This window comes from Diadema setosum, chromosome 21 (assembly GCF_964275005.1).
Source record: "Diadema setosum chromosome 21, eeDiaSeto1, whole genome shotgun sequence".
NCBI classification, from domain to species: domain Eukaryota; kingdom Metazoa; phylum Echinodermata; class Echinoidea; order Diadematoida; family Diadematidae; genus Diadema; species Diadema setosum.
Genome location: NC_092705.1, coordinates 25,642,854 through 25,668,293, shown reverse-complemented (window position 1 = coordinate 25,668,293; position 25,440 = coordinate 25,642,854). Strand labels below are relative to the sequence as shown.

Below are 25,440 nucleotides of genomic sequence, written 5' to 3'. Positions count from 1 at the left end.
TCTCTTCTCAAGTTTCAGCATACTGCATCGACAATAATTAATATGGCTCCAATACGTAGTCACAAATGTTACGTTTAAACATGTTCTTTGCTAGCAGCAGGATTACGAGAAGGAGATCATGTGAGGACATAATATACAACTCACTCACGGTTTGCCATCAGCATTATCGTAACCCTCCAATGCAGATCCTGCGAGGGGAGAACCTGAACGCGTGAATATCATCTACGAAAATTTACAGAAGAGACTGACCAAAAAACAAAAAAACAAAAAACAAAAAAACAAAAACGACAACTCGGGGTGTGTCTCAAACTTGAAGATCAAGATGTTGACATCTATGCTTTCACATACCATTAAATATTTACCCTAACTATCACTAAGAACAAGAATAATTTAGAAAAAAAAAATGAGAAGATAGATAAAAGAAAGAAAGATCAGACAAGTGCACTGGAATACCAGTTCCATAAATTAGGTTTGATGACATTACATTGAAAAATTCTCTTCATATTGCAGACACAAAGCAACTTTGACATTTCGCCTTGGCTATGACTTTCATAGCATCTGTCCACATCGTTTCCAAAATTCCCATAGTTGACATTGACAAAATCCCTCAAGCCTGGACATCATCCAATATTTGAGTCATTAGCAAAACGGCCGATTGTGACTTTGCACTCTGCTAAAGGTAAAGAGAAATGTGTCATCATGGATTGGTAACGCGACAGGTTTAAATGAATTCTGTGTTACGCTTTCCTGTATTCGTGCCCTAACCTGTCAAAATTTTGGCAACTGCGTATCGAATCCAACCTCTTATCTAATGACGTTACGATCTGATCTGTGCATTCTCAAACGGCCGTGCGTGTTAACACAAAGTTTCTTTCTGGTACCTTCTGTGGTTTTCATGTTGCCATGGTAACGAGACAAATGAACGGACAATAAAATCGTAAAACCAACATATGCCTTTTGCATCACTGCATGGAGGAAGAATTTAGAAGTAAAGACTGACACCCTACGAGGTGGAGGCGATTAAAAGAAAACAAGTGCTAAGTTTTGATAAATTTTGATGATCAACACTCATATGTCCTTAATGATACAATATCATCGTTGAAGGCTATTGACGTCATGCAGAATAGGTGAAACTCATCACTTTTTGATCTCCAGACTGGAGCTGCGGCAATTGAGCACTGCTAACTTCTGCTTCCTGCGCAAATCTGACGGTCGTTATGTGCATGAACCATGGTGCTACAACGCATACCATCACGGCGACAACTCCTTGTTTTTGAGAGCATGCTGTGCAAACTCTGAAGGTACTGCATATTAGACGACGCAGTGAAAATGGCCGAGATTTCCTTGCAAGTCCGACAGAAAATGTCAATTTCCTCATATTGCTCTGCGGAAGGTGAACCCCTGATGGGAAGAATAAGAAGCGTTTCCACCCGGCATTAAAGTGCTCTGAATCATACGTCCCTGACAATTTCGGTAAAACTCTGCACATTGTCCTTCAGGAGCTTTAACTTCTGATCATGCATCATTGCATCGATGAGCACGAAATGCTTGTTTTATTTTTAATTTTTGGTTTCCTGTAACCAGAAGAGGGGGCAAAATTTATTCCGCTAATAATAAACAAAGCCCTAACAAGCATCATCAACAGATTCACCCTGGATGTTCATTTTTCACTTCAACAGGGAGCACACAACTGCTTTGTCAATTGGTGCACATCTCTTTGATCCGTGTGGTGTCTTGGGTACCTAACGTACGCCCAGCCAAGTTTCCAGAGAGAACGGGGGAGGGGGGTGGTGGTCGCAGAGCAGGTGCCCAACGGTCAGAACTAGAACTGGAAACCATCTGTCTGGATGTTGGTATTGGTGTCGAACTGGAATCCATCTTGGTTGGCCTGAGGTGCCAGCGCAAGGTCTTCCTCATCCAGCTGGAGGGAAAAAACAAAACAAAAACAAAAACATAAACAAAAACAATGAACAGATGTTCAAAAGAGAGAAACACGGTAGCAGTACATCTTAATAATCCAACACATTTGCTAGTGAGATATTTGGCAAAGACACAGGCAGTTCTGAAACTTGTCGCTCTGCATGAAAATGAAGATATGACCAGGGCACCCTTTCAGGAAAGTTGTCAGTCCAGGACCCCCTCTTCATAAAAGATGTTAGGATGGCAACTCTTGCTGGAATGGCAACTTCCAATAGCAACAGCCTATCAGGAAGCGGATTCTTATCCTTACCATAACAATTGCCATTCCAGCAAGAGCTGTTATCGTATCAACCTTTCATGAAATGGGGCCCTGATGAGTTGTTAATCTCTGACAATTTCGGTAAAATCCTTGGTTTTGATTGGCCGAGAAGCTCTGGTCATTGACTGTTACTATCGTGATTGTCACAGAGACCCGACAACTTGTCAGGGCTGACAACTTTTGTGAAATGGTGCCTAGGGGTGACCATCACCCAATAAGTAATCACACAACACAAAATGATTGATTGTTCTTGAGATTTAATCTTCGTACACATTTTCAACTGCTCTAGCTCTAGTTCTAAGTACGAGGTATAGTACGAGGTATTTCCTGTCCCATACAAGTAAAGAAGGATAGGAACAAAAGCGTCACTTAATATTTTCAGAATGATGGAAAGTTTGGGAAGAGCGGGCATCAACTACTCACCCCTGAGAAAAACTGGTCGATGATCTCATAAGCCAGCTTGTAGATTGCCTCAGTTTCACTGTGCTGCAACATCTCAATCTTGTCCAAGCCTTGGGGGAGGGGGAAAGAGAAAACAGACGATTTGAAATTGTAGCAGATATTTGTGGTGGGTATTTGAGCAAGAGCATGTGCTCTTTTAGAGAGCATATGCAAACCTCAAATACATGCAGCTTCAACTCCTAGGTTTGTTGACCCTATCTGCAAAACGATGAACATATCCTTCAAAAACCTATAAAAATTCCCAGATCACTACCAAAATTTAATATCTGTTCCTTGTGTCACTATCAACTTTTCCTGCAAAGTTTCATCCACATCCGTCCACGACTCATTGAGTTATTTTGCACACAGACAAACAAACAAACCTACGCCGATGAAAACATACAGTTCAGCCAGCGATCAAGTTCACCCTAGATCGCGATCACGGGCGATCAGTGATCGCATACGCGATATGTCACAATCAATTGATTGTATGACTGCGACATATCACGTATGCGATCACTGATCGCCCGTGATCGCGATCTAGGGGGAACTTGATCGCTGGCTGAACTGTAACACCTTCCTTTGCGGAGCTGTAATGAATTGAAATTCACATTGCACGAAGAGTGTGATTGCCGTAGAACTCCATCCTTGCAACACATTAGTTTCAATGACACAAAAACCCTTAAACACATCCTGCCTCCTCGGCATATCCACATAAGCATAACTTAATGAGTACTGCTGCTAGCAATATTGCCCCAGCATTGCTGGCATAATTTGGTCCAGCAATGCAGTAGAGGACCATAACAATCACTAAAATATAGACGTTTTCAAAAAAAAATGAGCAAGCCCTCAAATAAGGAAAGACATGCATGAAGCAGCTGCGACCCTCACCTCCACACTTCTCGATCATGTCAGCAATCTCGTGGTAGTTCTCGCCGGCCATCTTGAGGATGTTGTTGATGCCATCGATGCAGACCTGGACCACCTGGGCGTCCTTGACGGTCAGCAGCTTGCAGAGGGGCGGGATGACACCGTGATGCACCAGTACGGCCACCTGTTCTTTGTCGCCACTGATGGTCAGGTTGCTCACCGCCCAGGCGGCTTCCTTCTGCGTCTGGAAGTCACTCTGGAGAAAAATGGTGAAAAAAACAAAACACAACTCATATCATATTCTCCTTCTCCCCTTGTATATGTTTTTACAATCTTGAAAGATGAGTACGGTTCTGAAGAAAAAAAAAATAAAAAGGCAGTATCATAACACTACAATTCACTTACATTGTTACATACATCAAATGAAAAGATTGAATAATACACGTGCAAGTACAAGTTCTGACAAGAAAGTCATTCACAAAATTTCATGAACATAGCACATCACTCACTAAAAAAAAAAAAATCATCTTACTGGAATCACTTTTACCAAAGTAGCTATATTCTATGTCAATGAACTCCGTGAAGTTTCTGTGATATTGCTACACTTTTGCCTGTCCATATAAGAAGATATGCAAGTGTACATAAATCATCTATTCAAGCAAATGTAGTCAGTCTCTTTTGAGTTGAATTTTTGGTAACAAAACGTTTAATTGGGCAATCATCGACAACTAATAGCATGTGACTATTCTCAGCAGGAAGCACATAGACTAATCATTATTAGAAGGAACAAAACAAGACAAAAAATGAATCACAACACCACGACCAACACCATCAACAACAGTAACAAACAAGTCTAGCCTGTTTAAATCCATCATTTCAGAGATTATATATAATCACAGAGTCCTCTCCGATTGACAGATGTACCAGTTTAGGAAGCTTTTTGACCGAGTGCCATGTAGAGGGAATAAGATTTTCAGAAAGGAAAGGGCAGCAGGAAAAGGAGCGAGTCAACGATCCCATGGGGGACCGTTCGTCCTCGGAAGCCGCCTTACCTTGTCTAGATGCCTGATGATCTGTGGTATGAGACCGGCGTCCAGCACCTCTTGCACTTGCTTCTGACTACCTGCTGTAATGTTTGATAGGAACCACACAGCCTCCTGCAAAGCACAGAACGAGAATATCTTCAGCGTATTCTCTTTCCTTGTGAACCAATGCACTCATGTCCTCGCTACTGAGAACATGAGATATTTCAGAATTTTATGAGCTTCAAGAAATTTCATGCATTCTAATTGCAAACGTACAATTAATTAAAAAGGACAAGTAACTGAAGGAAACAATATTAAAGAAATTGATACTGAGGGAACCTGAAATGTACTGTTTCTCCCAAGAAGTGTTTTCACTTATTGTCTCTTCTTCTTCTTCTTAACCACAAGAAGTAGAAGAAGTAGTGAAAACAAACAGAATTCCGTAGTCTGAAAAAAAAGATCACACGTTGTTTTATCTCTTATTCCCATCCAGTACATGTCATGTCAGTATACAACACTAACAAACCATTCGGCCCCAAACCTTTATTGCATTTTTAAAAGCGCTTCCAGCAAAAGTGAAAACGCATTTTGATGGGAAAGCTCTTATCGCTGTGCATTTATGATTATTTTTACTGCACACAAAAGGGAAAAGGAGACCCAGCCCAGTAAAACGCATTACACTATTTCACTGAATTTCAAAGAAATACAATTACAGTTGAACCTCTTGTATCCGGACAAGTCGGGACCGGGGCTCATCCGGATAAGGGATTTGGCCAGATACGGGAGACTCAATGCTTTATACATGTACATACATACACATGTACTGATGTAGCCCATTGTAGTACCACATGTAGTAATGTGTATACCGCAACCTTTTCATTGTTACATTTGGGGATGTTTGGGGATGTTAAAATGTCTGAGGGTAAGCAATTTGGAAGGAAATTTGATGTAATGTATGTTAATCATGTTGGAAGTAATATGTAATTCATGTGTGTTTGTGTAGGAGTTCTCAAGGAGTTGGGCAAAATCACGGCGAGATTGCGTCCGTATAATAGAGAGATCCGGATAAAGGGAGGCCGGATAATAGAGGTTCAACTGTACAACAAAACATGAAACTAACACCCAAACGAGAAGTACACAACAGTTGACAGATTATGCAAATATAAATAAAGAGAACAGCTGATACGCCATGACTGACCAGCAGTCTATTACACCAATGCATTGCACTTTATGTCATACTTTCATCAGGCACAAAGGCAAGTTCCCCCTCCCCCCCCCCCCCCCACTTAAATGTGATATTCCCCTCTATCTCTCTCAAAATATTGGCAATTCAAAGATTAATATAAAAGAGAAGCAAAGTATTGGAAAGCAAAAGGGATTTGAGACGCAAGTCATACCCTGAGTGGCCATTAATTTCCTAAAGAAAATCATGAGGGGGTCAGATTTCCTCAGGTTGGGCGATATTGAAGTAAAGTAATTGATAAATGAGATGGAATTAAAGTAAATGAAAGCTCATACCCATAGAACTACTTCAGAACGGACTAAAGCTACTGCACAAACGCAAGCAGGTTTGGGACAATAAAGCTCCACACAACAGAAAGTCTTTCCATATATTTGTGCCAAGGAGTTAAGTCATTCTCGATCAGACAACCACAGGCCAAGTGAGACCAAACACGAGGCCCGTCAAGGTGCAACCAACTACCATACTATGGGGGAAATGAAGGCAAAGCGACAGGGATAATGGCTATCTTCGTCACTGGCTCTGGATTGCCCAATGATGACCGTCACGGAGGGATAGCTTTTTTGGGGGGAACGGCAATTCAGAGCCTCGGATGCACTCCTTTATCAGCAAATGCATTGCCACTGGCAACCTTCAGCCCTGCATTAGCTTGCCTTCTATCAGGGGAAGGGACCTAAAAACTACATCCATCACTGGCTTTGAAAATAAAATTAAACACTTAACTAAAAAAAAACTTTAATCAAATACTTCAACTCTGCGAACTTTAACCCTATCCTACAACTAAACTTACACTAGATTTGGCAGTGGCACCTTTATTTCGTCACTTCGAGAATGCACAGGTTCATGTCACTATAGCTCCATCAGGCACTATAACAATAACTTCCAAAGAAAACAGTAGCGGTACCGAGTCCCCTTTTAGACAGTCCTTTGGAGTAAACATTATTATTCTTGTTCTCTACTGCATGTTTCACTTTCTCCGCTGTTTCATAATTCCCAACGCCTCACCCTTAGTATGCTCAAATTAAACACACTCAAGCGGTGCGCAGTAGAACAAATTTCTTGTCACCCACGTGGAGTTTCTCAAGATATCCTTGTTTGTGTAAACACGTACCTTGTTGATTTTGTCCTTTGAGTGGTCGAGGAGGGAGGGGAAGTACGCCAGTGCGCGGTTGTCCAAGACGACTTGCGTCTGATCGTCGGTGCCGGTCACAATGTTACCTACTGCTCTTAGTGCTGCTGTCTGTTGTGGTAAGAGGTGAACAGGAACAATTTGCTGTGGATATTATCATCTCTGTTATCATTACCAAACTGCCAACTCTGAATTCATCGCATATTCCATGTTGGAGAAAGATTAGATGTAACTGGTCATTAACTGGTCATTTCATTAAATGAGCACAAAATCTGAAAGAGATTTACAAAAATTTCCCAATTGGAGAAAAAAAACCCAGAAACTTTTAAAACTGTATTGCCAATTTAAGAACAAATCCTCAGTTCAGTAATCAAGAGGCTGTAGAAAATCCTGCCACCGAAACAAACATAATATATATGAACAAACAAGAGTTCAAAAGAAAGACGTGTTTGCACTCCTGAAACAGTAACTTATGACACACTGAAGATGAATGGCAAAAAACCAAGACGGAAAGATATTGCACAAAACCACAGAAATGTGGTCTCTCGGACTGTGATGGGTTTAAAGAGAATAAAAAGTTGAATGAATACATTTGTACCACAAAACGAAAAGTGGAGGCATAATAAAATCAAGTAATCCTTTCTGATATGATCTATACCTATAACTTTTAATATAGTGAATGTCATAGGGTTTGTGCCCCATGTGCATGGAGGCAGAACGATTCTTCTTTAGCTATTGATCCCAAATTATTTGGCTTCAAGAATGCATCCACATAATGCATCACCCTAGCCAATCCACACACAGATACAGGATCCAAGATGTCTTACCTGAACTTTGACCTCTTTGCTATTTAATAAGGGCACCAACGTTGGAACAATGCCGGAATCTATCACCATCTGGATCTGTGTGTTTCCTCCGTCCGTTAGATACGACAGCGCCCACACTGTGTCAACTAGTATCTGCAGGGACGTAACAAGGAAAGAAGAATTGCAGTGCAGTGGAAGGGAATGAATTTCATGAGTCAAATACAGGATTGCTAAATAACATGAAATGGTTGGTTGAATGCAGGGTACTGTGACTGCTAAGGCCATTAATATGTATGTCTCAGCGCATAGAGAAGCATGTGCTTATTTATGTGCTTTATACAGGTATTGTTGTTGTTATTATTATTATTGTCATTATTATTATTATTATGTGCCAAATACATACAAAATGCCAGCGTCGTCATGCATTCCCAATTAACATATTGATTTCTTAATATTTCTAAAGTAACAGGCTATTGTGGACATTTGTCAACAAAAACTGCACTTTTTCATGTACAACTTACGACGACAGTTAATCAACTGGAATAATTCATTAATTCATTATTTAATTAATGAATTGTTATGTTTTGAGTTCTTTTTTCATTGCTGTTATACTGCGCAAGTGTACTGAGGGAAATCCTCTCATTAAGGTCAATGGACTGTGTCTTATGACATCACACTATGCCTGAGAACAGAGAGGGCTGATATCAGTTTATAAAAATTGATCAATGATGACTGGAAAATGCAAACGACACACAGGTTGGTCCCAAATAGGCATGGCACATAAACACTTTAACCCGAGGGCCCCCCCCCCCCCCCCCCCCCCCCGGCCTAGTTAGGGTTAATATACAGAATACTTTTTTTCAGAACATTGTACCAGGTGGATCAGCATAGGCTTCCATTATTATATTGATATTTTGATCTGATATGACAACCAATACGGTTGGAAGACGAAACCGTGATCTCACATTTGTGTCCGAGTGGTGGATTAGTGCAGACAGGGCGGGCAGGATCTCGCGGATGGTTTCGATGGGAGGCGAGGGATCCTTGTTTCGACAGAGGTTGACGATGACCCATGTGACATTGCGCAGGAAGGAGAGAGGGATGGTGGGATTGATAAAGCTGAGCAGAGGCCTGACGACACCCTCGTTTATGCAGTAGTCTCGACAGTGCGGTCCGTCACCTTGTCAAAGAAATGCGTTCCAGGGGAGGTAAATATCAATATGTTAGACATTTCAGTATCCATGATCAATACAGTGTACTCCTGTCATAACAAACATGGCTATAATGAAATTTCGGTTAAAACGAAGTAAAAATTCAGGCTGCAACATTATCCGCTCTATGTGTTTTATTGTTTTTTTTGTTCAGTTATAATGAAATTTCGATATAGCGAAAGAAAACTGCCGATTCCGAGGACTTTGTAATAACGGGAGTCCACTGTACATAACGCCATGCTCAACATGACCAGTGGCCCACGGCCACTAAAAATTGACGTTGGGCAACAAAATTTCCAATAAGACTATCTTTTGGTGGCCTGATCGGGCATTTCAAATTCAAAATGGATGGTCATATTTCCATTTATTTCGGGCCATATTACGGTTTAGGGGGCCACCAAAATTTCAGATTTTAAGATCTTTAGAGACCTGAATGGGCCACCAGAGAAAAAAAAAAAGTTAGTGTTGATTCCTGCATGTAAGCTCAACAGGGAAATGCCTGAAACAAGTGAAAGTCGAGCTTTCATCAAACTTTTGTACCATACTTGGCTTTGATTGGCCTATAATCCAACATCGGGGCCATGATGCATGGAGCTACTTCCATTTGTGTGAAGTCTAATAATAGCCTCCTGGATGAGACAATGTTCACCAGTCGTAACATTTAATGAGTGGGCTCAGAGAATTACGAAAGGTCCTTGCGCAATACAGAGATTTCATGCTGCTTCAATTTCAGCAAAGCACAAACGAGCAACCAGCAACAATGGATGGCACACATGTGACCGGCTGGAATTCTACTCAATAGAAGTCAAGTGACTAAAGTAACAAGATGTAAACAAAATAGGTCTACATCAACTTAGAACTTAATAATTTTATTTTTCATTTCTTTGGTTCAAACTATCAACATGTTCTGCAGACGCCATACATTTTGCAAATCTGGACTTGTAAGATAATTCCCCTGAGTGGTTGAATTCACCATAACAAAAGACCACCCTTGAGAAGTAATACAGTGCACCTCTGTTTTTGCAATGTTTTGAGAGCTGTCACTTTCACAAATACTTTACTACCACTTGACTTGCAAAATTTGTGAGAAAACACTGCATATTACAACTGCACTAACAATACTTCTAAACTGAGCAGAATGATAGAGTACATAAGAATTTACATTGTAAATGGCTCCACTGGCACCCTCCAAAGAAAGAGCCTATCAAAAGTGCTTTTTATTCTAAATGCTAGATACCTGTCTCGAGTGGGGCCAATTGGTGAAGTGCCCACAAATGTTTTGGGTTTTGTTTTATTTGTTTTTTGTTGCTGAAAGTACACAATGCCACTGCATGATGCTGGGTACTCATCCATCGTGATAAGTGATGACATTTTCTTTCTAGCCAATGCCACATGACATGGAGAAATTGGCACACATTTCCAGAACTGTCTGACAGCCATGTGTTGGGAGCATCTCAATGATCACCTAGCACTCACACACATACCTATAATGTTTCCAAGGGCCCAGACTGCTTGCTCAGCGACGTTCTGATGGGGGGAGTCCAACAGGCGGAGAAAGAATGGTACGGCTCCGGCTTCCACGACGGCAAGCGTCTGCTTCGACGTTCCGGACGCGATATTCGTGAGGGCCCACGCAGCTTCAAATTGTAATGATGGGCTGCGGAGGGAGGATCAGCAATTGGGATGACCAAAGTTATCCTAGATACAACACTCTGTACAGCTACTTTCAAGCATCGGTCTACAGATTCTTTGTTTTTATGGCTGCGCTACTGCATCTATGGTCTCTAGGAAATGTATGCCTCTGCTGCTTGCATTCCTCTAAATGACTTCCTTCAAAAGATACAGTACCAGTACTGCACTTTTGTGACCAGAGTAATCTGAGCTTAACAAGTGTCTGATCTTTCAAATTTCTCAACCTCTCTGTCTATGCACTTGCTGCACAAGTACTGTATACGCCATATATTTAGCGAGTCTAAATTTTTTGCGAATCAAGACTTCCCAACCATTTCGCGAGTGATTAAATTTGCGATCATGGAGTCTTGTACAGAAAGGAGAATTGTATACGCATACGTCATATTAATATTGGGATCAGTGTCAATATATTCCTGTGTCTTTAATTTCATGAAAAACACATGACTTGCAAAGTTCGCAAAAATAAAAACCTTGTGAAATATTTGGCGTATACAGTAAATGTCCATGAGTATCGACAGACACATGACATACTACTGTATCTATAATCATAATGTAATCAAGCCCATCAATTCCTCTTCCTTTATGCAAAAGACTGCAAACCACTACAGCTCAAAAACATATGTTGATTTCCAGAGGTTTACACTCTGGGAGATCACATATTTTTTGATAGCACAATTCAATTTTGGTTTATGAATAGGGAACCTGGACGTATTAGCACACAAATTTGTACATGCAATCAGAGTTCAAAAGCTTATCTTTCTCTGTAAACACAGTATTTCATTCTTAATGACACTATATACTGCAAACTCAAATGATCACAGGCATATCTGCATCTATTTCTCTATTACTATATCAGCAAATATATTGTAAGACAATTCCTCTTACTTGTCTCCTCTTCCTAAACAGTTGACTAGAGCTGGGAGTATGCCGGATTCTATTAGATTGTCGATGGGTGGGTTGCGGTCGCTGGACAGGAGTTTCCGTGCTGCTTGTACTGCGTCGAGTTGTTTATTGGGTTCCATGCTCTTGGCGTTGACAACAATGTCTGAAATGGACTTATTTATCTGGAAAAAGATCACAAGCGCATATATATCATGAAAAGGAAATGTAATCAAGATGCTACTGTAAAACCAGAAAATTTCAAGAGCATGAAACTTTCGTGAATTTTGGGAGCCAAGACTCGCGAGATAAAAATGCATGCAAAAGTGTTTTGTCTACACAATGCATCAAATGCCAGTAGCATTTTGCAAAGATTTCATGCCGGGGAAAAAGGCTGTTGGTTCCACTTCACAAAAGTTTCATGCCGTGACTGCCTCTGGTTTTACAATATGACATTTGCTCAGAGATGTTTTTGTTACAATACCTTTTATAACTTCTGGCGTTTTATGGTCGACAAAGAGCATGCTACACTGAGCACTACTGAATTCATTTACACAAAATCTGAAAGTGATGATTTACAACGTACAATGCTGTACACGGTACATCTGTATAAAAACAAGTAATTCAACTTGTGTGAAATATTCCACTTCAAACAAACAGCTCTGCTTGATGAATCATCAAAATTATAGATAATGAAAGCATGGTATTGGTAAAGAACAACTTTGCATGCTACCTTATCAAGCCCTATCAGATTAGTTGGTTGATATGACAAACACTGTAACACAAGCTTACTGTACATCAGTGAGCACATTTCACAGTTAATGCAATGGATGAACAACTTTTTAAAATGTATGGTGTTCTAAGAAAGGTACATGTACTGCCATCAAATCAGAAACTGGCTTGTGGGCGGGGTGGGACTATCCCTTTCAATGATATTCTCCTGAATTTGATTTTCAATATCTTGATTCTAATATACTGTACTTATGAACACGTACCTGTCTTTTCTTTTACAGTCCATGAATATCTGTGCAATTTCACCATGGTTGCCAGTCAGATTTCAATAATGACTTCTTTTTTCTTTCTTTTTTACGCTTAATTTCAATCAATCAATCAAAACAATCAAAAATAGATACAAGAGTTGTATGTTTATTTATATTAAAAAAACAAACAAACAAAACACTGTACATATGTTCCTGTTGCATAGTGTGGTACACCAGAATGCTTACCTGTAGATATTGGTGCTGTTGGTTTTTGTTTTGTTTTGTTGTGTTTTTTCAGGTCTGAAGTGGATGTTACAAAAGATGCTTGACTTCACATGCATGTTTGATACAGTACACTGTTCACTAGTGTACACTGATTTTGTGCTCACAGAAATTAAGGTTATGCAAGAGTTTGTGTTGAAAAGCTATTATGAGTTCAAGAAGAACACGTACACTTACATATATTCTTGGACCTTTAAACGTAATGCCCCATATCTGCTTGTTATGTCTTTGAGGCAAGTAACTAAGTGGGACACAGAGGACTGACGTGTCAGTTAACAATATGGTTTCCGTTTTCTCTAACATACTTGTACTGTGTGACATTTGGCCCATTTTCACTTTCTACCAGCACTGTTCTCGGTGAATCTAAAGATCCCTACAGCCAGTTGTGCTCATGGGTACATACAACCACAAGCATTTCAAATAAAAATTGTAACAAACGGCAGCTTCCTTACATGTACCTAACAAGAAAGTGGGTAGTGCAAACGTATAATCATTTTAGTGATGCAAAATTCAGTTATCAATCAAAGTTTAAGATATTCATACATTCCCACTTTTTCCTTTCATGTTTTTCTTTTGAGGGCAAAGGGTTTCAAATTTGAGTCTTTCAAGTGAAATTTTAATCATGTTCAAGGAATCATGTCACTCTAATCATGTCCCTTACAGAACATGTCTATTTTCAAAACATTTGGACCTTAATTATAATCTTAAGCCAGATCAACATGTCCAAACAAGAGAAATTCTCTTCATAAGATGCGAATAGAGCAAAGAGGGCTGCTCGTATTACACGTAAATGCCTTTAGCTTTTGGGAATTTACACCAATACTTTCCCGTTTGAACTTGTATGCCATGTATCTCTGTAGTGCAGTCTAGTTTTTCACAAAATAGGACTTAACAACATTTTTGCGTGTGGCTAACTTCATGATCACAGAGCACTTTTGTATAACAATAGACAAAGAAATGTACAGTGTATGCATGTACGTATGCATGTCACATTCGAGTTGGGGTTGGACTTAATATTTTTGTGTATCATTGCATTTTTCGAATATCATCAAACTTGTGAAATTCGCAATTTAAGTAACAAGCCTGTGAAACATATCATCAGCTGAGAACAAGAAGGGCATCATCGCTTTCTAAGATTTGAGTGTAAATAAAAATAAAACAATCAAAACTTTATGAAATAAAACGTTAATCTAATCAAAGGTGGGAAGATTGATAAAAGCATTGTTTCAAATATACAGTGGCTGTGCAATGGCGCCCTTGTGGTTTTAATTTTTCACATTTGACTGAAAATGAAAATAATTCAAAATTGACACCATAATGTAGAGGAGATCGAGGTCTACAAAATCATATCAAAAACTCAGTACAGTGGACTCCTGTTATAACAAAGACCTCGGGACCAGCAATTTTCTTTCATTATATCAAAATTTTGTTATTTTAAACTGAACAAATTAACAATAAAAAACATAGGGCAGATAATCTTAAGGCCTAAATTTTTATTTCTTTGGAACCGTAATTTCGTTATAACCATGGTCGTTATAACAGGAGGGCACTGTACCCCCACCCCCCCCCCCAAAAAAAAAAAAAAAATTGTAATAAAGCCCTTCTGGTTCTCCACTGATGATACTGCATATAGAGTAAAGAAAGGTCTTTTGTCTTACTAGGGGTGACTCCTCCTCTGAGTCTGTACTTTCAAGGTTTGGGACATTTCTCCTCTTCAGCACCGTCTCTTCCCGCTTGTTTTTCCTCAGCTCCACCGTCGTTTCCGTCCGCCTTCTCCTCATCTCCTACACACAGGGAAGATCGCAGGGAGATCAAAGGTATCAACATTTAGCTTTCTGTCCATTGTATACACATACCTTTAATATTCAACAATAATATCATACAACTGTAACTACTGTACATATCTGAAGGCAAGTATCTAATGAATTGGTTGCATCAAATATCATAACTACATACAGCATGTACATGACATAAAACACATATCCCCGAATTCACGAAGGTGGTACAAATGAAACCATGGTTTAACTCATGGACAAAAACCATGGAGCGCCAAGTGTCGCATGGAATATTTTGTTACAAAATCAGTCATTTCGTTGATGAAATGACTATTTTAACGAAATGACAACAATTTGTAACTAAATTAACATTTCGTCCATGAAATGACAATTTCGTTAACGAAACGGTCATTTTGTCAACAAAATGACCATTTTCGTAACGAAATATTCCGCGTGACACTTGGCGCCCCATGGTTTTTGTCCATGGTTTAAACCATGGTTTCATTTGCACCACTTTCGTGAATTCGGGCCATAATGTGTACGCCTGCAACCTGACAAGTTACAATGTACAAAGTGTACATCTGTTTTAGACAATGTCTTGTTTTGGCACTGAACATCATAAATACACATACACATGTACAATGTAAACACTTGTGTACAGTGTAAATGTGTAATACAACAACAATTTACCAAGAGAAACATCTTCTTGTACACTTGCTACAGACGTACAAAATACAACAGCCACATGTGCACAAATTTACACATGAACAAAATAATAGACATATTATGTGCACATGCACAAGTAAATAAACAAGTATACATACAGCACTGTACAAATACAGTTATACATACACACTAACACAATATTGTGTTATGTGCAATACACTGTATAATATACATGTACATACTGGATGTAGATGCAAGATTTGAATGACAAAATAATGTCCAAAATGTTCTTACATTACAACTGTACATGTTAATGAAGACTTCACAGCAGTTGCATTATTCTGTACAACTACAATGTTATATACATGTACTGTACATGTTGCACCTGTATGTCAGCCATGTGTTTGAGGCATACATGTATTATCCTAAAAGAATACGTACTGTAAAACAAGGAATGTTCGGGTGCATCTTAATTCGCGAGCGCCAACATTTGCAAAATTAAAATGCACGCGAAGGTTCTTGCCTACACAATATGCACTGGATGCCCGTGGCAATTCGCAAAAATTTCATGCAGCGAGAAAGGCCGTCGGCTCCAATACACGAAATTTTAATGCCGCGAATATATTGTGTTTTACAGTACTTTGTGCCCATTGATTCAAGAACTATAACGGAGAAAATGGAGGCAGACTAAACATACAGTGAAGTACAATGTACAGTGTAATACCTAATTCTAAAATGGACATTACAATCAAATATTGGAACAGAGGGTGTACTACCCAGTACATACTGTACATTGCATGTACATGTACAACTGTACAACATGTATACAATGTACAATGTAGGTTGTAGTACATGTACAAGGAACACAGTCAGGATGTCCTGAAAAATTACAGTATGTAGGCAAGCTGGGTCTATAGAGAACTTCCAAAAAGGCCAACACTGTAGACATACAGTACAATGTGTCTGTTGAATCAGTAAAAAATCAGATCACTTCCGTCTTCTGACTTCATCTATTCATATCGTACACAATGTATTCTTCTGAATCACTGCAACCCTATTCCCAAACTCACCCTCCCAGTCATCAAAGCAGGTGTGTGTCAGTAGGGTGGTCCACAACTCATGTTTTGCACACAAATATCTGAGAACCAGTTAAGTTTGATGCTTCTTATGTTTTTCACGTTTGAATACATTTTTTTTTTTTTTTTTTTTTTTGGGGGGGGGGGGGCTTGTTGCAAATTCTTGAGGATGTTGCACAAGAATTTGAGCATACGTTACAGCAACAAGCTGACACCCATTGTTTACGTTGCGCAACTTCAACTTTCCAAGTTGGAGGTCTACACAACTGCCATTTCTTTCTTGCAAACCACTTCCTTTAAAGGTAGGGAATCCCATTTGCATGCCTTAAATTAAGAGTTGTATAAACACAGTGGTATGTTGAAGAGAGTATCATTTTAGAAACTCCCATAAAGTATTGAAAGTGGAAGGTAACATTTAGTACATTTTTATTGACCGTTAGATTTTGAATTGAATTCTTTTCGGGGCTCACCGTAAATTCCAGTACATTACTAGGCTACCTTTGCAGACCCATGCACTGCATGTGTGTCCATCATGTATATTTTGTGAATAAAGTTCATCAAAACTTACAAACATTTCTATATACATTCTTGCCACACACTCTATATGTTATTACATCAGCTCTTATACTTTTAGATTTGTGTTTATAGATAGAAAATACAGAAGACTGCAACAAAAAGGCTTAAGTGTGGCTGACACACAGAACTACTGAGTAGTTGAGTTTTGTGCATTATTCAAATTGTAGATAACTGTTGATTTCCAAATTTCTAAGCAGTGGCCTAAACAAGTCCCCTGAGGTTCATATTTAATGTTTTGCTGCATTTTGGGAGTTCTGTAAAAGGTATCCCCTACCTTTAAAGTGGAAGTGGTATTACTATACAATGTCCACGTATATTACAAGTATGTGTACTGTACATGTCACACAAAATTTCTTGCACAAAACCAAAGTAGGGTTTTGTTACCACTGTAAAGCAAATTCTGGAAGCAAAAATCATGATTACAAATGTGTAATGTAATCAAAAAGTGGAGAAATGGTACAATAAGGACATTTTCAGGAAGTCTTTTTTATCATGTCAAATACATATTTCTCTTCCTTTTGGTTACAAGAAACAATACTCATTCCTGCAATAAAATGTATTAAATTTTCAGGAAACAATATTTTTGCTCCAAAAGCATCATTTTTTTTTTTTTTTTTTTTTGGGGGGGGGGGGGGGGGGTAATAGAAACCATAGTTTCTGGGGTATAAATCTGTATTTGCCAGCAAAGCAAATAATAGAGTAGACCATTCATGTACAGGAATGGTGCAAACATGAAAACATTTTATTCTTTGGCATTCTTTCAAGCATTAAAAATCTTATCTTGTGTATCATACTGTACATGTGGCAGGTACAAGTACATGCAGACAGGATATTCAACCTGATATGACAATTTCCCACGATAGCATTTTATGTCATGATATCAAAGCAATAATGAATAAAATTTATAAGACATCTTGTGACATTCACAACATGAGTGTGTCATCTTCCACGTGATTGATCTCTTTCCCCATTTTCGACTCTAGACTTTAAAGGGACTGTACAGTACTGGTTGAGGTGGGGATTCATGTTTTTAACATTCCTAAGTGAGATAATGAGAAACCTCCTATGAAATATGAGAGAGCATGTAATTTTAAGAAGGATTCAACATTTATTTGATGAAAATTGGTTTTCAAATGGCTGAGATATCCAAAAAAGTGATAATAATAAAAGGCGTCAGGCCATGCCTTTTATTAGGATCTCTTTGTTTCACGTTGTTTTTGGATATCTCGGCCATTTCAAAACCGATTTTCATCAAATAAACTTTTAATACCCCTTAGAATTGCATGCTCTTTGACATCTCATAGAGTGGTTTCTGAATATCTCGCAAAACGTTACAAGCTAAATCCTCACCTCCACCAGAACTGTACACACCCTTTAAAGTACAATTGTATGCTTGATGTTGGTATTTAACCCCCACACAGGGTTCTGATGAAAATTTCAATGGAGGTGCCAATTTCCTATACATCTAATTCAAAAATTTAGCACCTTGCAGTAGAGTGTCAGATGGTGCACTGCCTACAAAGTACCTTTGGATGTTTTCTTGTCAGCTCATTTGTGTGCATGCAGGTCCTGTAGGACAAAATGGAGATCTCTATGCATGGTGTGCTGTGATAACAACGCAATTACAAGTGTATGTGCTGGATGTTGCCTTGAATTCATTTTCCCCACTCAAAGATGTAAATAATTCCAAACAAATTTGGTGATCACATGAAAGAAAAAGACTGTTTTCACATCATGCTGTAACACAAGCACGTGATTCCCACTATAAAATTGATGTAAACATTGATGGAATCGCACTTATTCCAAGCACTTAGCATCTCCTTTGTTATTTGAGCCAGCGGAAAGCATGCAAGTAGTTTCGGATAATGCAGATCTAAGATGATTAAAAAAACAGTTAATAGTCTTTCACTACTGTAGCTCCACGTCTTCGAGTATGGAAAAAGGTTTGAAAACTTTTTTTTTAGATGAAGCAGATATTTTAAGAGGTACTGGTACACTACAAGAAAATGCCCGCTGAAGGTTAGCGAATTTGATTGAGGAGCGAGAAAGTATGCACGCACACTGCACACACAATATGACAACACAAAGGTAATGGGGGAGTGGCTTCTGCAATGGTACGGGTACTGTACATGCTACGCATATTTTCTACATGCTGTACACTCATTAAATGCTCGTTGAGGCTCCTCACACTTTACTGTACACCTGAATGAAGCTTTTATCAGCATTGTTTGCTAACATGATTTGGAAGTTTTGCTTGTACTCAGTGAAAAAAAAAAATGATGTTAATAAGACTTATTAATGAAAGGTAGGTTTTAATTTTCTCTTGACAAAAACACCATTTTGCCATGAAATTACAAACTGACCCAAAATATCTTTAAATAATGTAATTCTCTTTTGAAAAATATGAAAAAGTTCATCATCCAGTTTTAATGGAATTTCAAAAATTGACAAAAATGCTACTGTCTAATAAATTTAGAAAATACTATCTACTAGATTCAGGAAATCATACAGACTAATAATCCCAGTTTGTAGTGCTCACGGTGCCTATCTGCTGCAGGAGCAGTTTTATTGAACATCAATGATAAATGAAAGAAGGATATTATTAAGAGGGGTGAAGGTTCAGGTGTAAGTTTCTTCAGTAGTGGGAGACAAACTGAAGAAACTTACACCTGAACATCAATGATGTTGCCAAATCAGGTGCATGAGTACTCTCACTTTCCACAACACATGCCAGCAACTCCTGCTTCTGTTCTATGTATGCAGGACTAAGCACATTCAACACTCTTTAGCTGAAATACAACTGGAAATCCCAAAGAAAGCCTCTAAGGTCGGTAAGTTTGCAAGATACGAATCAGTTTATTTAAGGCTTAATAGATATTGTACCAACATACATGTTTGTAGATCCAGGGAACACTAACTTTTTCTTTTGGTGACTCAACATGAAATTTGGTGGCCTGATCAAGGAACAAAAACATATCTTTTCTTAAGAAGTGGTGGCCCGACATCTATTTCTGGGTTCAATGACATTTGTTCCTGTGACTATTGCTCAAATGAAATGCCTGCATGCTAAGCCAAGCACAAATTTTATTCATAAAAATGACCCTAACACTAATGCTAATCCTCACATCAAACTAAACCTAAAACCATATCACAACCCTAACCCGAAGATAATACAGTAAGACCGGAGCAACCTGTCCCAGGAGCAAATTCCATGTCACCATTTTTGATGGCCCTGGACCACAGGGCCATCAATGATGTTGGGCCCAAGATCAGTTTCAAATGATACATGGTGCTTTGAAGGTCAATTTGAGTTGATGTGAGAGAGCCAGACCTCCCAACCTTTCTGACTGAAAAACAGGGATGATTTGGCTCAAAAGTAGGAAAGAAAGAGCAGTTTTCATAGGAACGTGCAGCCAAATTATCAAGAAAAATAGGAAAATCATATTGAAACAAGAGCTGGGAATGGTTAAAATTCAGATTCTTTCCTCCAAATTCAGAATGGTTGGGAGGTCTGGAGAACAGGAGTATTAAACCTTCTACTGAATGCTGCAAATATGTAAGAGAACGACCAAACAAGGTTTTTAGGGGAGGCCGCAAACAGGGTAATAGTAGAGGGTTGGTATTGTGATTTACCTCAGATGGAATATCAGACATGCATTCACTGCAAGTGTGCAATCTGCTGGTGGTGTTATAACCTAGCCTCTTCTATCATGTACAATTGCCTTACGCTGCAAACCAGGAACTCTCCCCTGCTGTAAAACCAGGCACCCTGCCACTACTCGTGATACTGTACGAGCTGAAATTTTCGCGGTGGTTTTATTTTCGCGAATTTGCGAATTTCGCGAATCGCCTTTGAACCGCGAAAATAACAACGCGTGAATAACTAAGTTCAGTTAGACCCTCGCAACCGCGAAATAAACAAGACACGAAAATGTCCTCCAAGTAGCAATTCGCGAAAATATCTGTACGCGAAAATTTCAGCTCGTACAGTAGTACCCTGCTGCAAAGAGGAACACGCTGACCGCACAACGACTGGTCACTTCTTGACCATGCGAATCACTAATGAGTTGACATGGGTGTTCTGCATGTCAGGTGAGTTGGGTTTGTCAAAGTTGTACATGTCAATTTCTTCTGACTCTTCAGAGAGGGTGGAAGATCTATGATAGCCGCATACTGTAAGTGTCTAAATGCTGCACACCGGGATAATTACATGTAGTCTATCATATGGTTCTAGCAGATTTCTAGGTGCTAATGTACTTTCGCACCACCTTGTCAAATGATTTCTAAACGTGCATGAACTCACACTAGATATTCAATAACTTTGTATAATTGCATCTGAGTATCCAAAGTCTGAAAGTAACTACCATTAGACACTTTTACATGCACTTGTGTCAGAATAGCTCAATAGCTTGAAATGCAACTCTGCACACAAGCAGTCAGTACAGTAAAAATATGTTCAGTACGTTACAGTCGATCATCTACAGATGTATAATGAATGTAGCAATCACAGCGGCTTTCTCTACAGTGTCTTTGAAAAGCTAGACTCGTTTTGCCCTTTCCCTCAAACAAATCTTGCGGTAGCAGTTGTATACACCGCGGTTTCAAGAGGGTGTGCATGTCCATCCCCCTACATTGTACATCTTTCTCTTCCTTTTGTCTTTTCTTCCTCCCTTTTTCTTCCATTTTCGTGTATTCCTAACTTTCCCTTACCTTCCTATTAATCTTTGCCTTTTTCCTCATGTCAACTTTCACAATACAGTAAACACATGGCATGTTTATGTGCATTTTAATGTCATGAATTTTGCGAAAGCCAAGATTTGCAAAATTTAAATCCATGTGGAAGTTTTTTGTCTACACTATATGCATTGAATGCCAGTGACAATTCCCAAAAATTCCATGCCACTAAAATACATGTATCTTGCTTTGTAGTATTCTATTCAGTCTTATTTCTTGCCTATCGCTCTATCCTTTGTTTCCTCCCGGTTATATAATGAATAAGCATTTTCTTGCTCATTCACAATATTACAAAGTTAAATTTAGCGCTCGAACAACTTACTAGTACTTTAGTCAATAAACGTAAGTGTACCCATATAGTGATTGTATGGAGCATTTGGCTTGCCGTAGACATTCGTGCGGTCATTTTTCAAAAGGCGGCGGCGATGAATTGGGGAGCGCTGCAAAGAAGTGGAGGAAACAACCAGAAAACATGAGGAAACAGTGGAAGAGGTGAGTCAAAATGTTTCCTGATTAATCCTGTATACCGTATATTTTTTCCAGATTGGTTTGAAAACCAAGCTGGAAAAAATAATAATAACCATTTTTATGCGGGGGAACTGGGTCGAAGTTGCGTTTCCACCACAACAGCGGAAACCGTCGCAATGGTGTATGTATCGATGGTGTCTGTCTAAAAACGAACAACTGACCCAGCAAATGTCATTACTTTAAATGAGAAGTTTTTCGCCTTAGACATACTTGTCGGTCAAGTCTTTTACCTGAGTTATAATCATATTTTCAACAATCTTATTTCATTCAAACACACACCCTCACATGCACACACACATGCACACACACACACACACAAATACACATACAAGATGAACAACAACCACAACATCAACCACCACAACAAGCTCAAACCTCAATCGCTATCACTTGGTGCAAGTTCAGGGGAAGGAGAAAAATGTTTGTCTGTTTAATAGGAAAAAAAAATAATTAAAGATACTATACAAATTCTCGCTGTGATTGCTACATTTATCATTTAGTGAAATGATCTAAAGGTGTACTGTAAAATCTTACTGAGCTCGCTGCCTATGCCGTGAACGCGTTTTGTACCGCCCATGCAGCACAGCGCACAGCGATCGAGCTACCTACTGACATTAAACTAAATGTCAAAGATAAACGGAGAATATTCCACTTTATACTGGATCATGACGCAGTAGCGCAAAGGTACACTTGCACATTTCTACTCTATGTATACCAAAAGTAATGCACTTGTCAATGTAATGACGCACCCCACTACCCCCGGACATGGGTGCGTCATGGTCATTTTTTGACTGACCACACGGGGTTTTTGACGGACACCACAGTCACTTTTTTGACGGACAAAACGTTGCAAGTGACGAACACCACAGTCACTTTTTTGACGGACAACATGTTGAAAGTGACGAACACCACAGTCACTTTTTTGACGGACATCCTCGGTACATATGACGCACCCTCGAAAATACTGAAACGATTTTTGCATACGTTTTATTCAAGCAATTTCATTTTCTTTTGGTTCGTAAACATAATTTGTCAAAGTTTCGGCAAGTTTCCCTTACCCTGGCCCTGTAAGCACCGTACCGTCATTCACCGTACATCACGCTGCTGCATGCGACGATATCAGTATACTAAGCGGGTATTCCGTACATTTGTAGTGTGTATTCTGTGCATGCAATCATGACAATCACATGTGTGCAGATGCGCTGTGTGTGCGCGGCCATTGCTAGTCCGGTGGATGCATCTGCAGCGCAGTGTCGCGCGTCTCGTCGGGCTAATCCCGTGAGCAGAAAATGGCATGCGGCAGGCAGTTTCTTCTGCTGCCGCTTCTTTTACTGTCAAAAATTCGCCTTTGTCACCACAGAACATTATTTAGAAAATGTGAGGAGAAAGGGTGGCTTTTAAATTATTTGTTTGCCAGATTCTGGCAAGTATTTTCCCCTCTTATTCCAAAACGCTTCCCGACTTTCACTTGCCGCGGGAAAACGCTCACTGTAATTTCACTCGCGGTACGTGTATACGGTACTGGTAGCGTGCAAAAATGCGTGCAGTTTTCCATAGCAAGTGACGCACCCCTCGGTTCAGAATAATGCGTGTTATTTTCCATAGCCAAGTGACGTACCATGACGCACCCCTCGGTCAAAAATTTGACCGACAATGATGGGGTTTTGACGCACCCCTCAGTCAAAAATTTGACGGACAAAGCTGGTAAAATGACGAACACCTGGGTCACAAATTTGACGGACCAAACGAGGAAATGACGCACCCATGTCCGGGGGTAGTGGGGTGAGTCATTACATTGACAAGTGCATAAGTGCCAACACTCAACACCACAACAGCAAAACGCATGCCTCAAAGAAGCTATTGTCACTTTTGCAATTGTAGAACTTCTACACCATGCACCGCTAACTTGCAGACCACATCCATCAAAAACAATCAACATCATCAGCAGAGACAGACAACAAAAGTAGACACCCACTACACTGCATTAGATCTACACCCCATGCCCCACCACCTGCCACCTTCACTTTTTAAGTTTCAAGAAAGAGGACAAGTCTAGACCTAACTCCCATCCGGCCTACCAGATATATTATAGCCCTTGGCCTTGGGTAGGCAAGCCTATCAGTACCTGCCATGCCAGAGCACAAGTATCCACAACCACAAGATTTTCTTCTGCTGCATGTTGTTGAATTGTGTGGCCAGTATGGCCTCATTGACTTGTGAACTGTGGCCCGTGTGGGCATGGTGGGAGCTGCACGCTCACGCTTGTGATTGCACAACAACATTTGGCCCTACACTGTGCACTGCAACCAACACTAACCATGCTAATGTTAACAGTACACTGCAACAGTTACAAACAGTTAGATTTTCTAGATTCTTCTACTCTCTGGCTCTGGCCATTCTTGATCTTGGTTATGGTTGTGTTTGATTATAGGCAAATTGGACCTATACATTAATGTACAAATTTTAGGCACACGAATTGATGTAGCCTAGCTTGCTAATTGGTCGTCAGTGAACAAGAATCGAACACGTTAGACCTAGAAACGCATTGCTGCACAAATCACCACTTATCGCCCACTGGCACTGAGCTGCGCTGCGTTGACTCATTTCCATTACAAACCATTTGCAGTATTGTATGCGGTAGGTAGCAGTCTTGTGTAGAAACGTCCTCAATGACGGTGCCTCACACGGCACTCACTTCGTAGCATAGACAGCGACAGAACCTGAATTATCCCGATCTTTAACTTGAAAATACACATACTAACCTCCTGATCTCGCCCCTTATTCTTGAAGCTTTTGATCCTCCCTGCCATCGCGGGATCATCAATTGATAAATGCGACATTTTCCTTTACTACGTAGTGAGTTCCCTTTTCGACAGAGAATGACAACACCGGCTATATTGCAGTCACTTCCAAAATGCCGGCCAGACTATGACGTCATACGCAGTGTGTTCACTTTAGGGCGGGTTAAGAGGGAGATAGTGATTGGTTAAAGCAGGTAACAATTGTAAAGAGTAATTTCCTCATTTTACTTTATAAATATCATATAAAATGCGTCATATTTTGCATTATAACATAAAAAAAGTAATCAGTAATTGCTAAATGACAAATAAATGTATACATTATTTAGTATTGTATTTTGTATTACAAACATACGCTGTATGACTCACTACCAATTGACCAATCGCACAACAGTTTCGTAGAAAGTTGAAGAAACAATCTATAAGGCACGCACGATGCAGTCATAGCGTAGAGATAAAGGCAAGATATAGAGCAAATGCAATACCATTATTC

At 39.5% G+C, this 25,440-nt stretch overlaps 1 protein-coding gene across 1 annotated transcript; it reads right to left on the bottom strand.

The window, feature by feature from the left end:
- LOC140244658 (importin subunit alpha-3-like) lies at positions 1 to 25,034 on the bottom strand. Its single transcript, XM_072324278.1, has 11 exons — positions 24,912 to 25,034; positions 14,453 to 14,578; positions 11,539 to 11,717; positions 10,446 to 10,618; positions 8,716 to 8,930; positions 7,772 to 7,903; positions 6,927 to 7,055; positions 4,603 to 4,707; positions 3,572 to 3,806; positions 2,663 to 2,751; positions 1 to 1,921 (listed from the first exon to the last, which is right to left on the bottom strand). The coding sequence occupies exons 1-11, from the start codon at positions 24,987 to 24,989 to the stop codon at positions 1,823 to 1,825; spliced, it is 1,560 nt and encodes a 519-aa protein (XP_072180379.1). The 5' UTR covers positions 24,990 to 25,034; the 3' UTR covers positions 1 to 1,822.
- Positions 25,035 to 25,440: the final 406 nt, after the last annotated feature.

Excerpts from the sequence above, each read along its gene's own strand:
- LOC140244658 (XM_072324278.1), bottom strand. The coding sequence starts at position 24,989 with ATGTCGCATTTATCAATTGATGATCCCGCGATGGCAGGGAGGATCAAA. Across the intron at positions 8,931-10,445 it reads GGCCCTTGGAAACATTATAG|GTGACGGACCGCACTGTCGA; the intron begins GTATGTGTGTGA and ends TTCTTTGACAAG. Across the intron at positions 2,752-3,571 it reads CATGATCGAGAAGTGTGGAG|GCTTGGACAAGATTGAGATG; the intron begins GTGAGGGTCGCA and ends CCCTCCCCCAAG.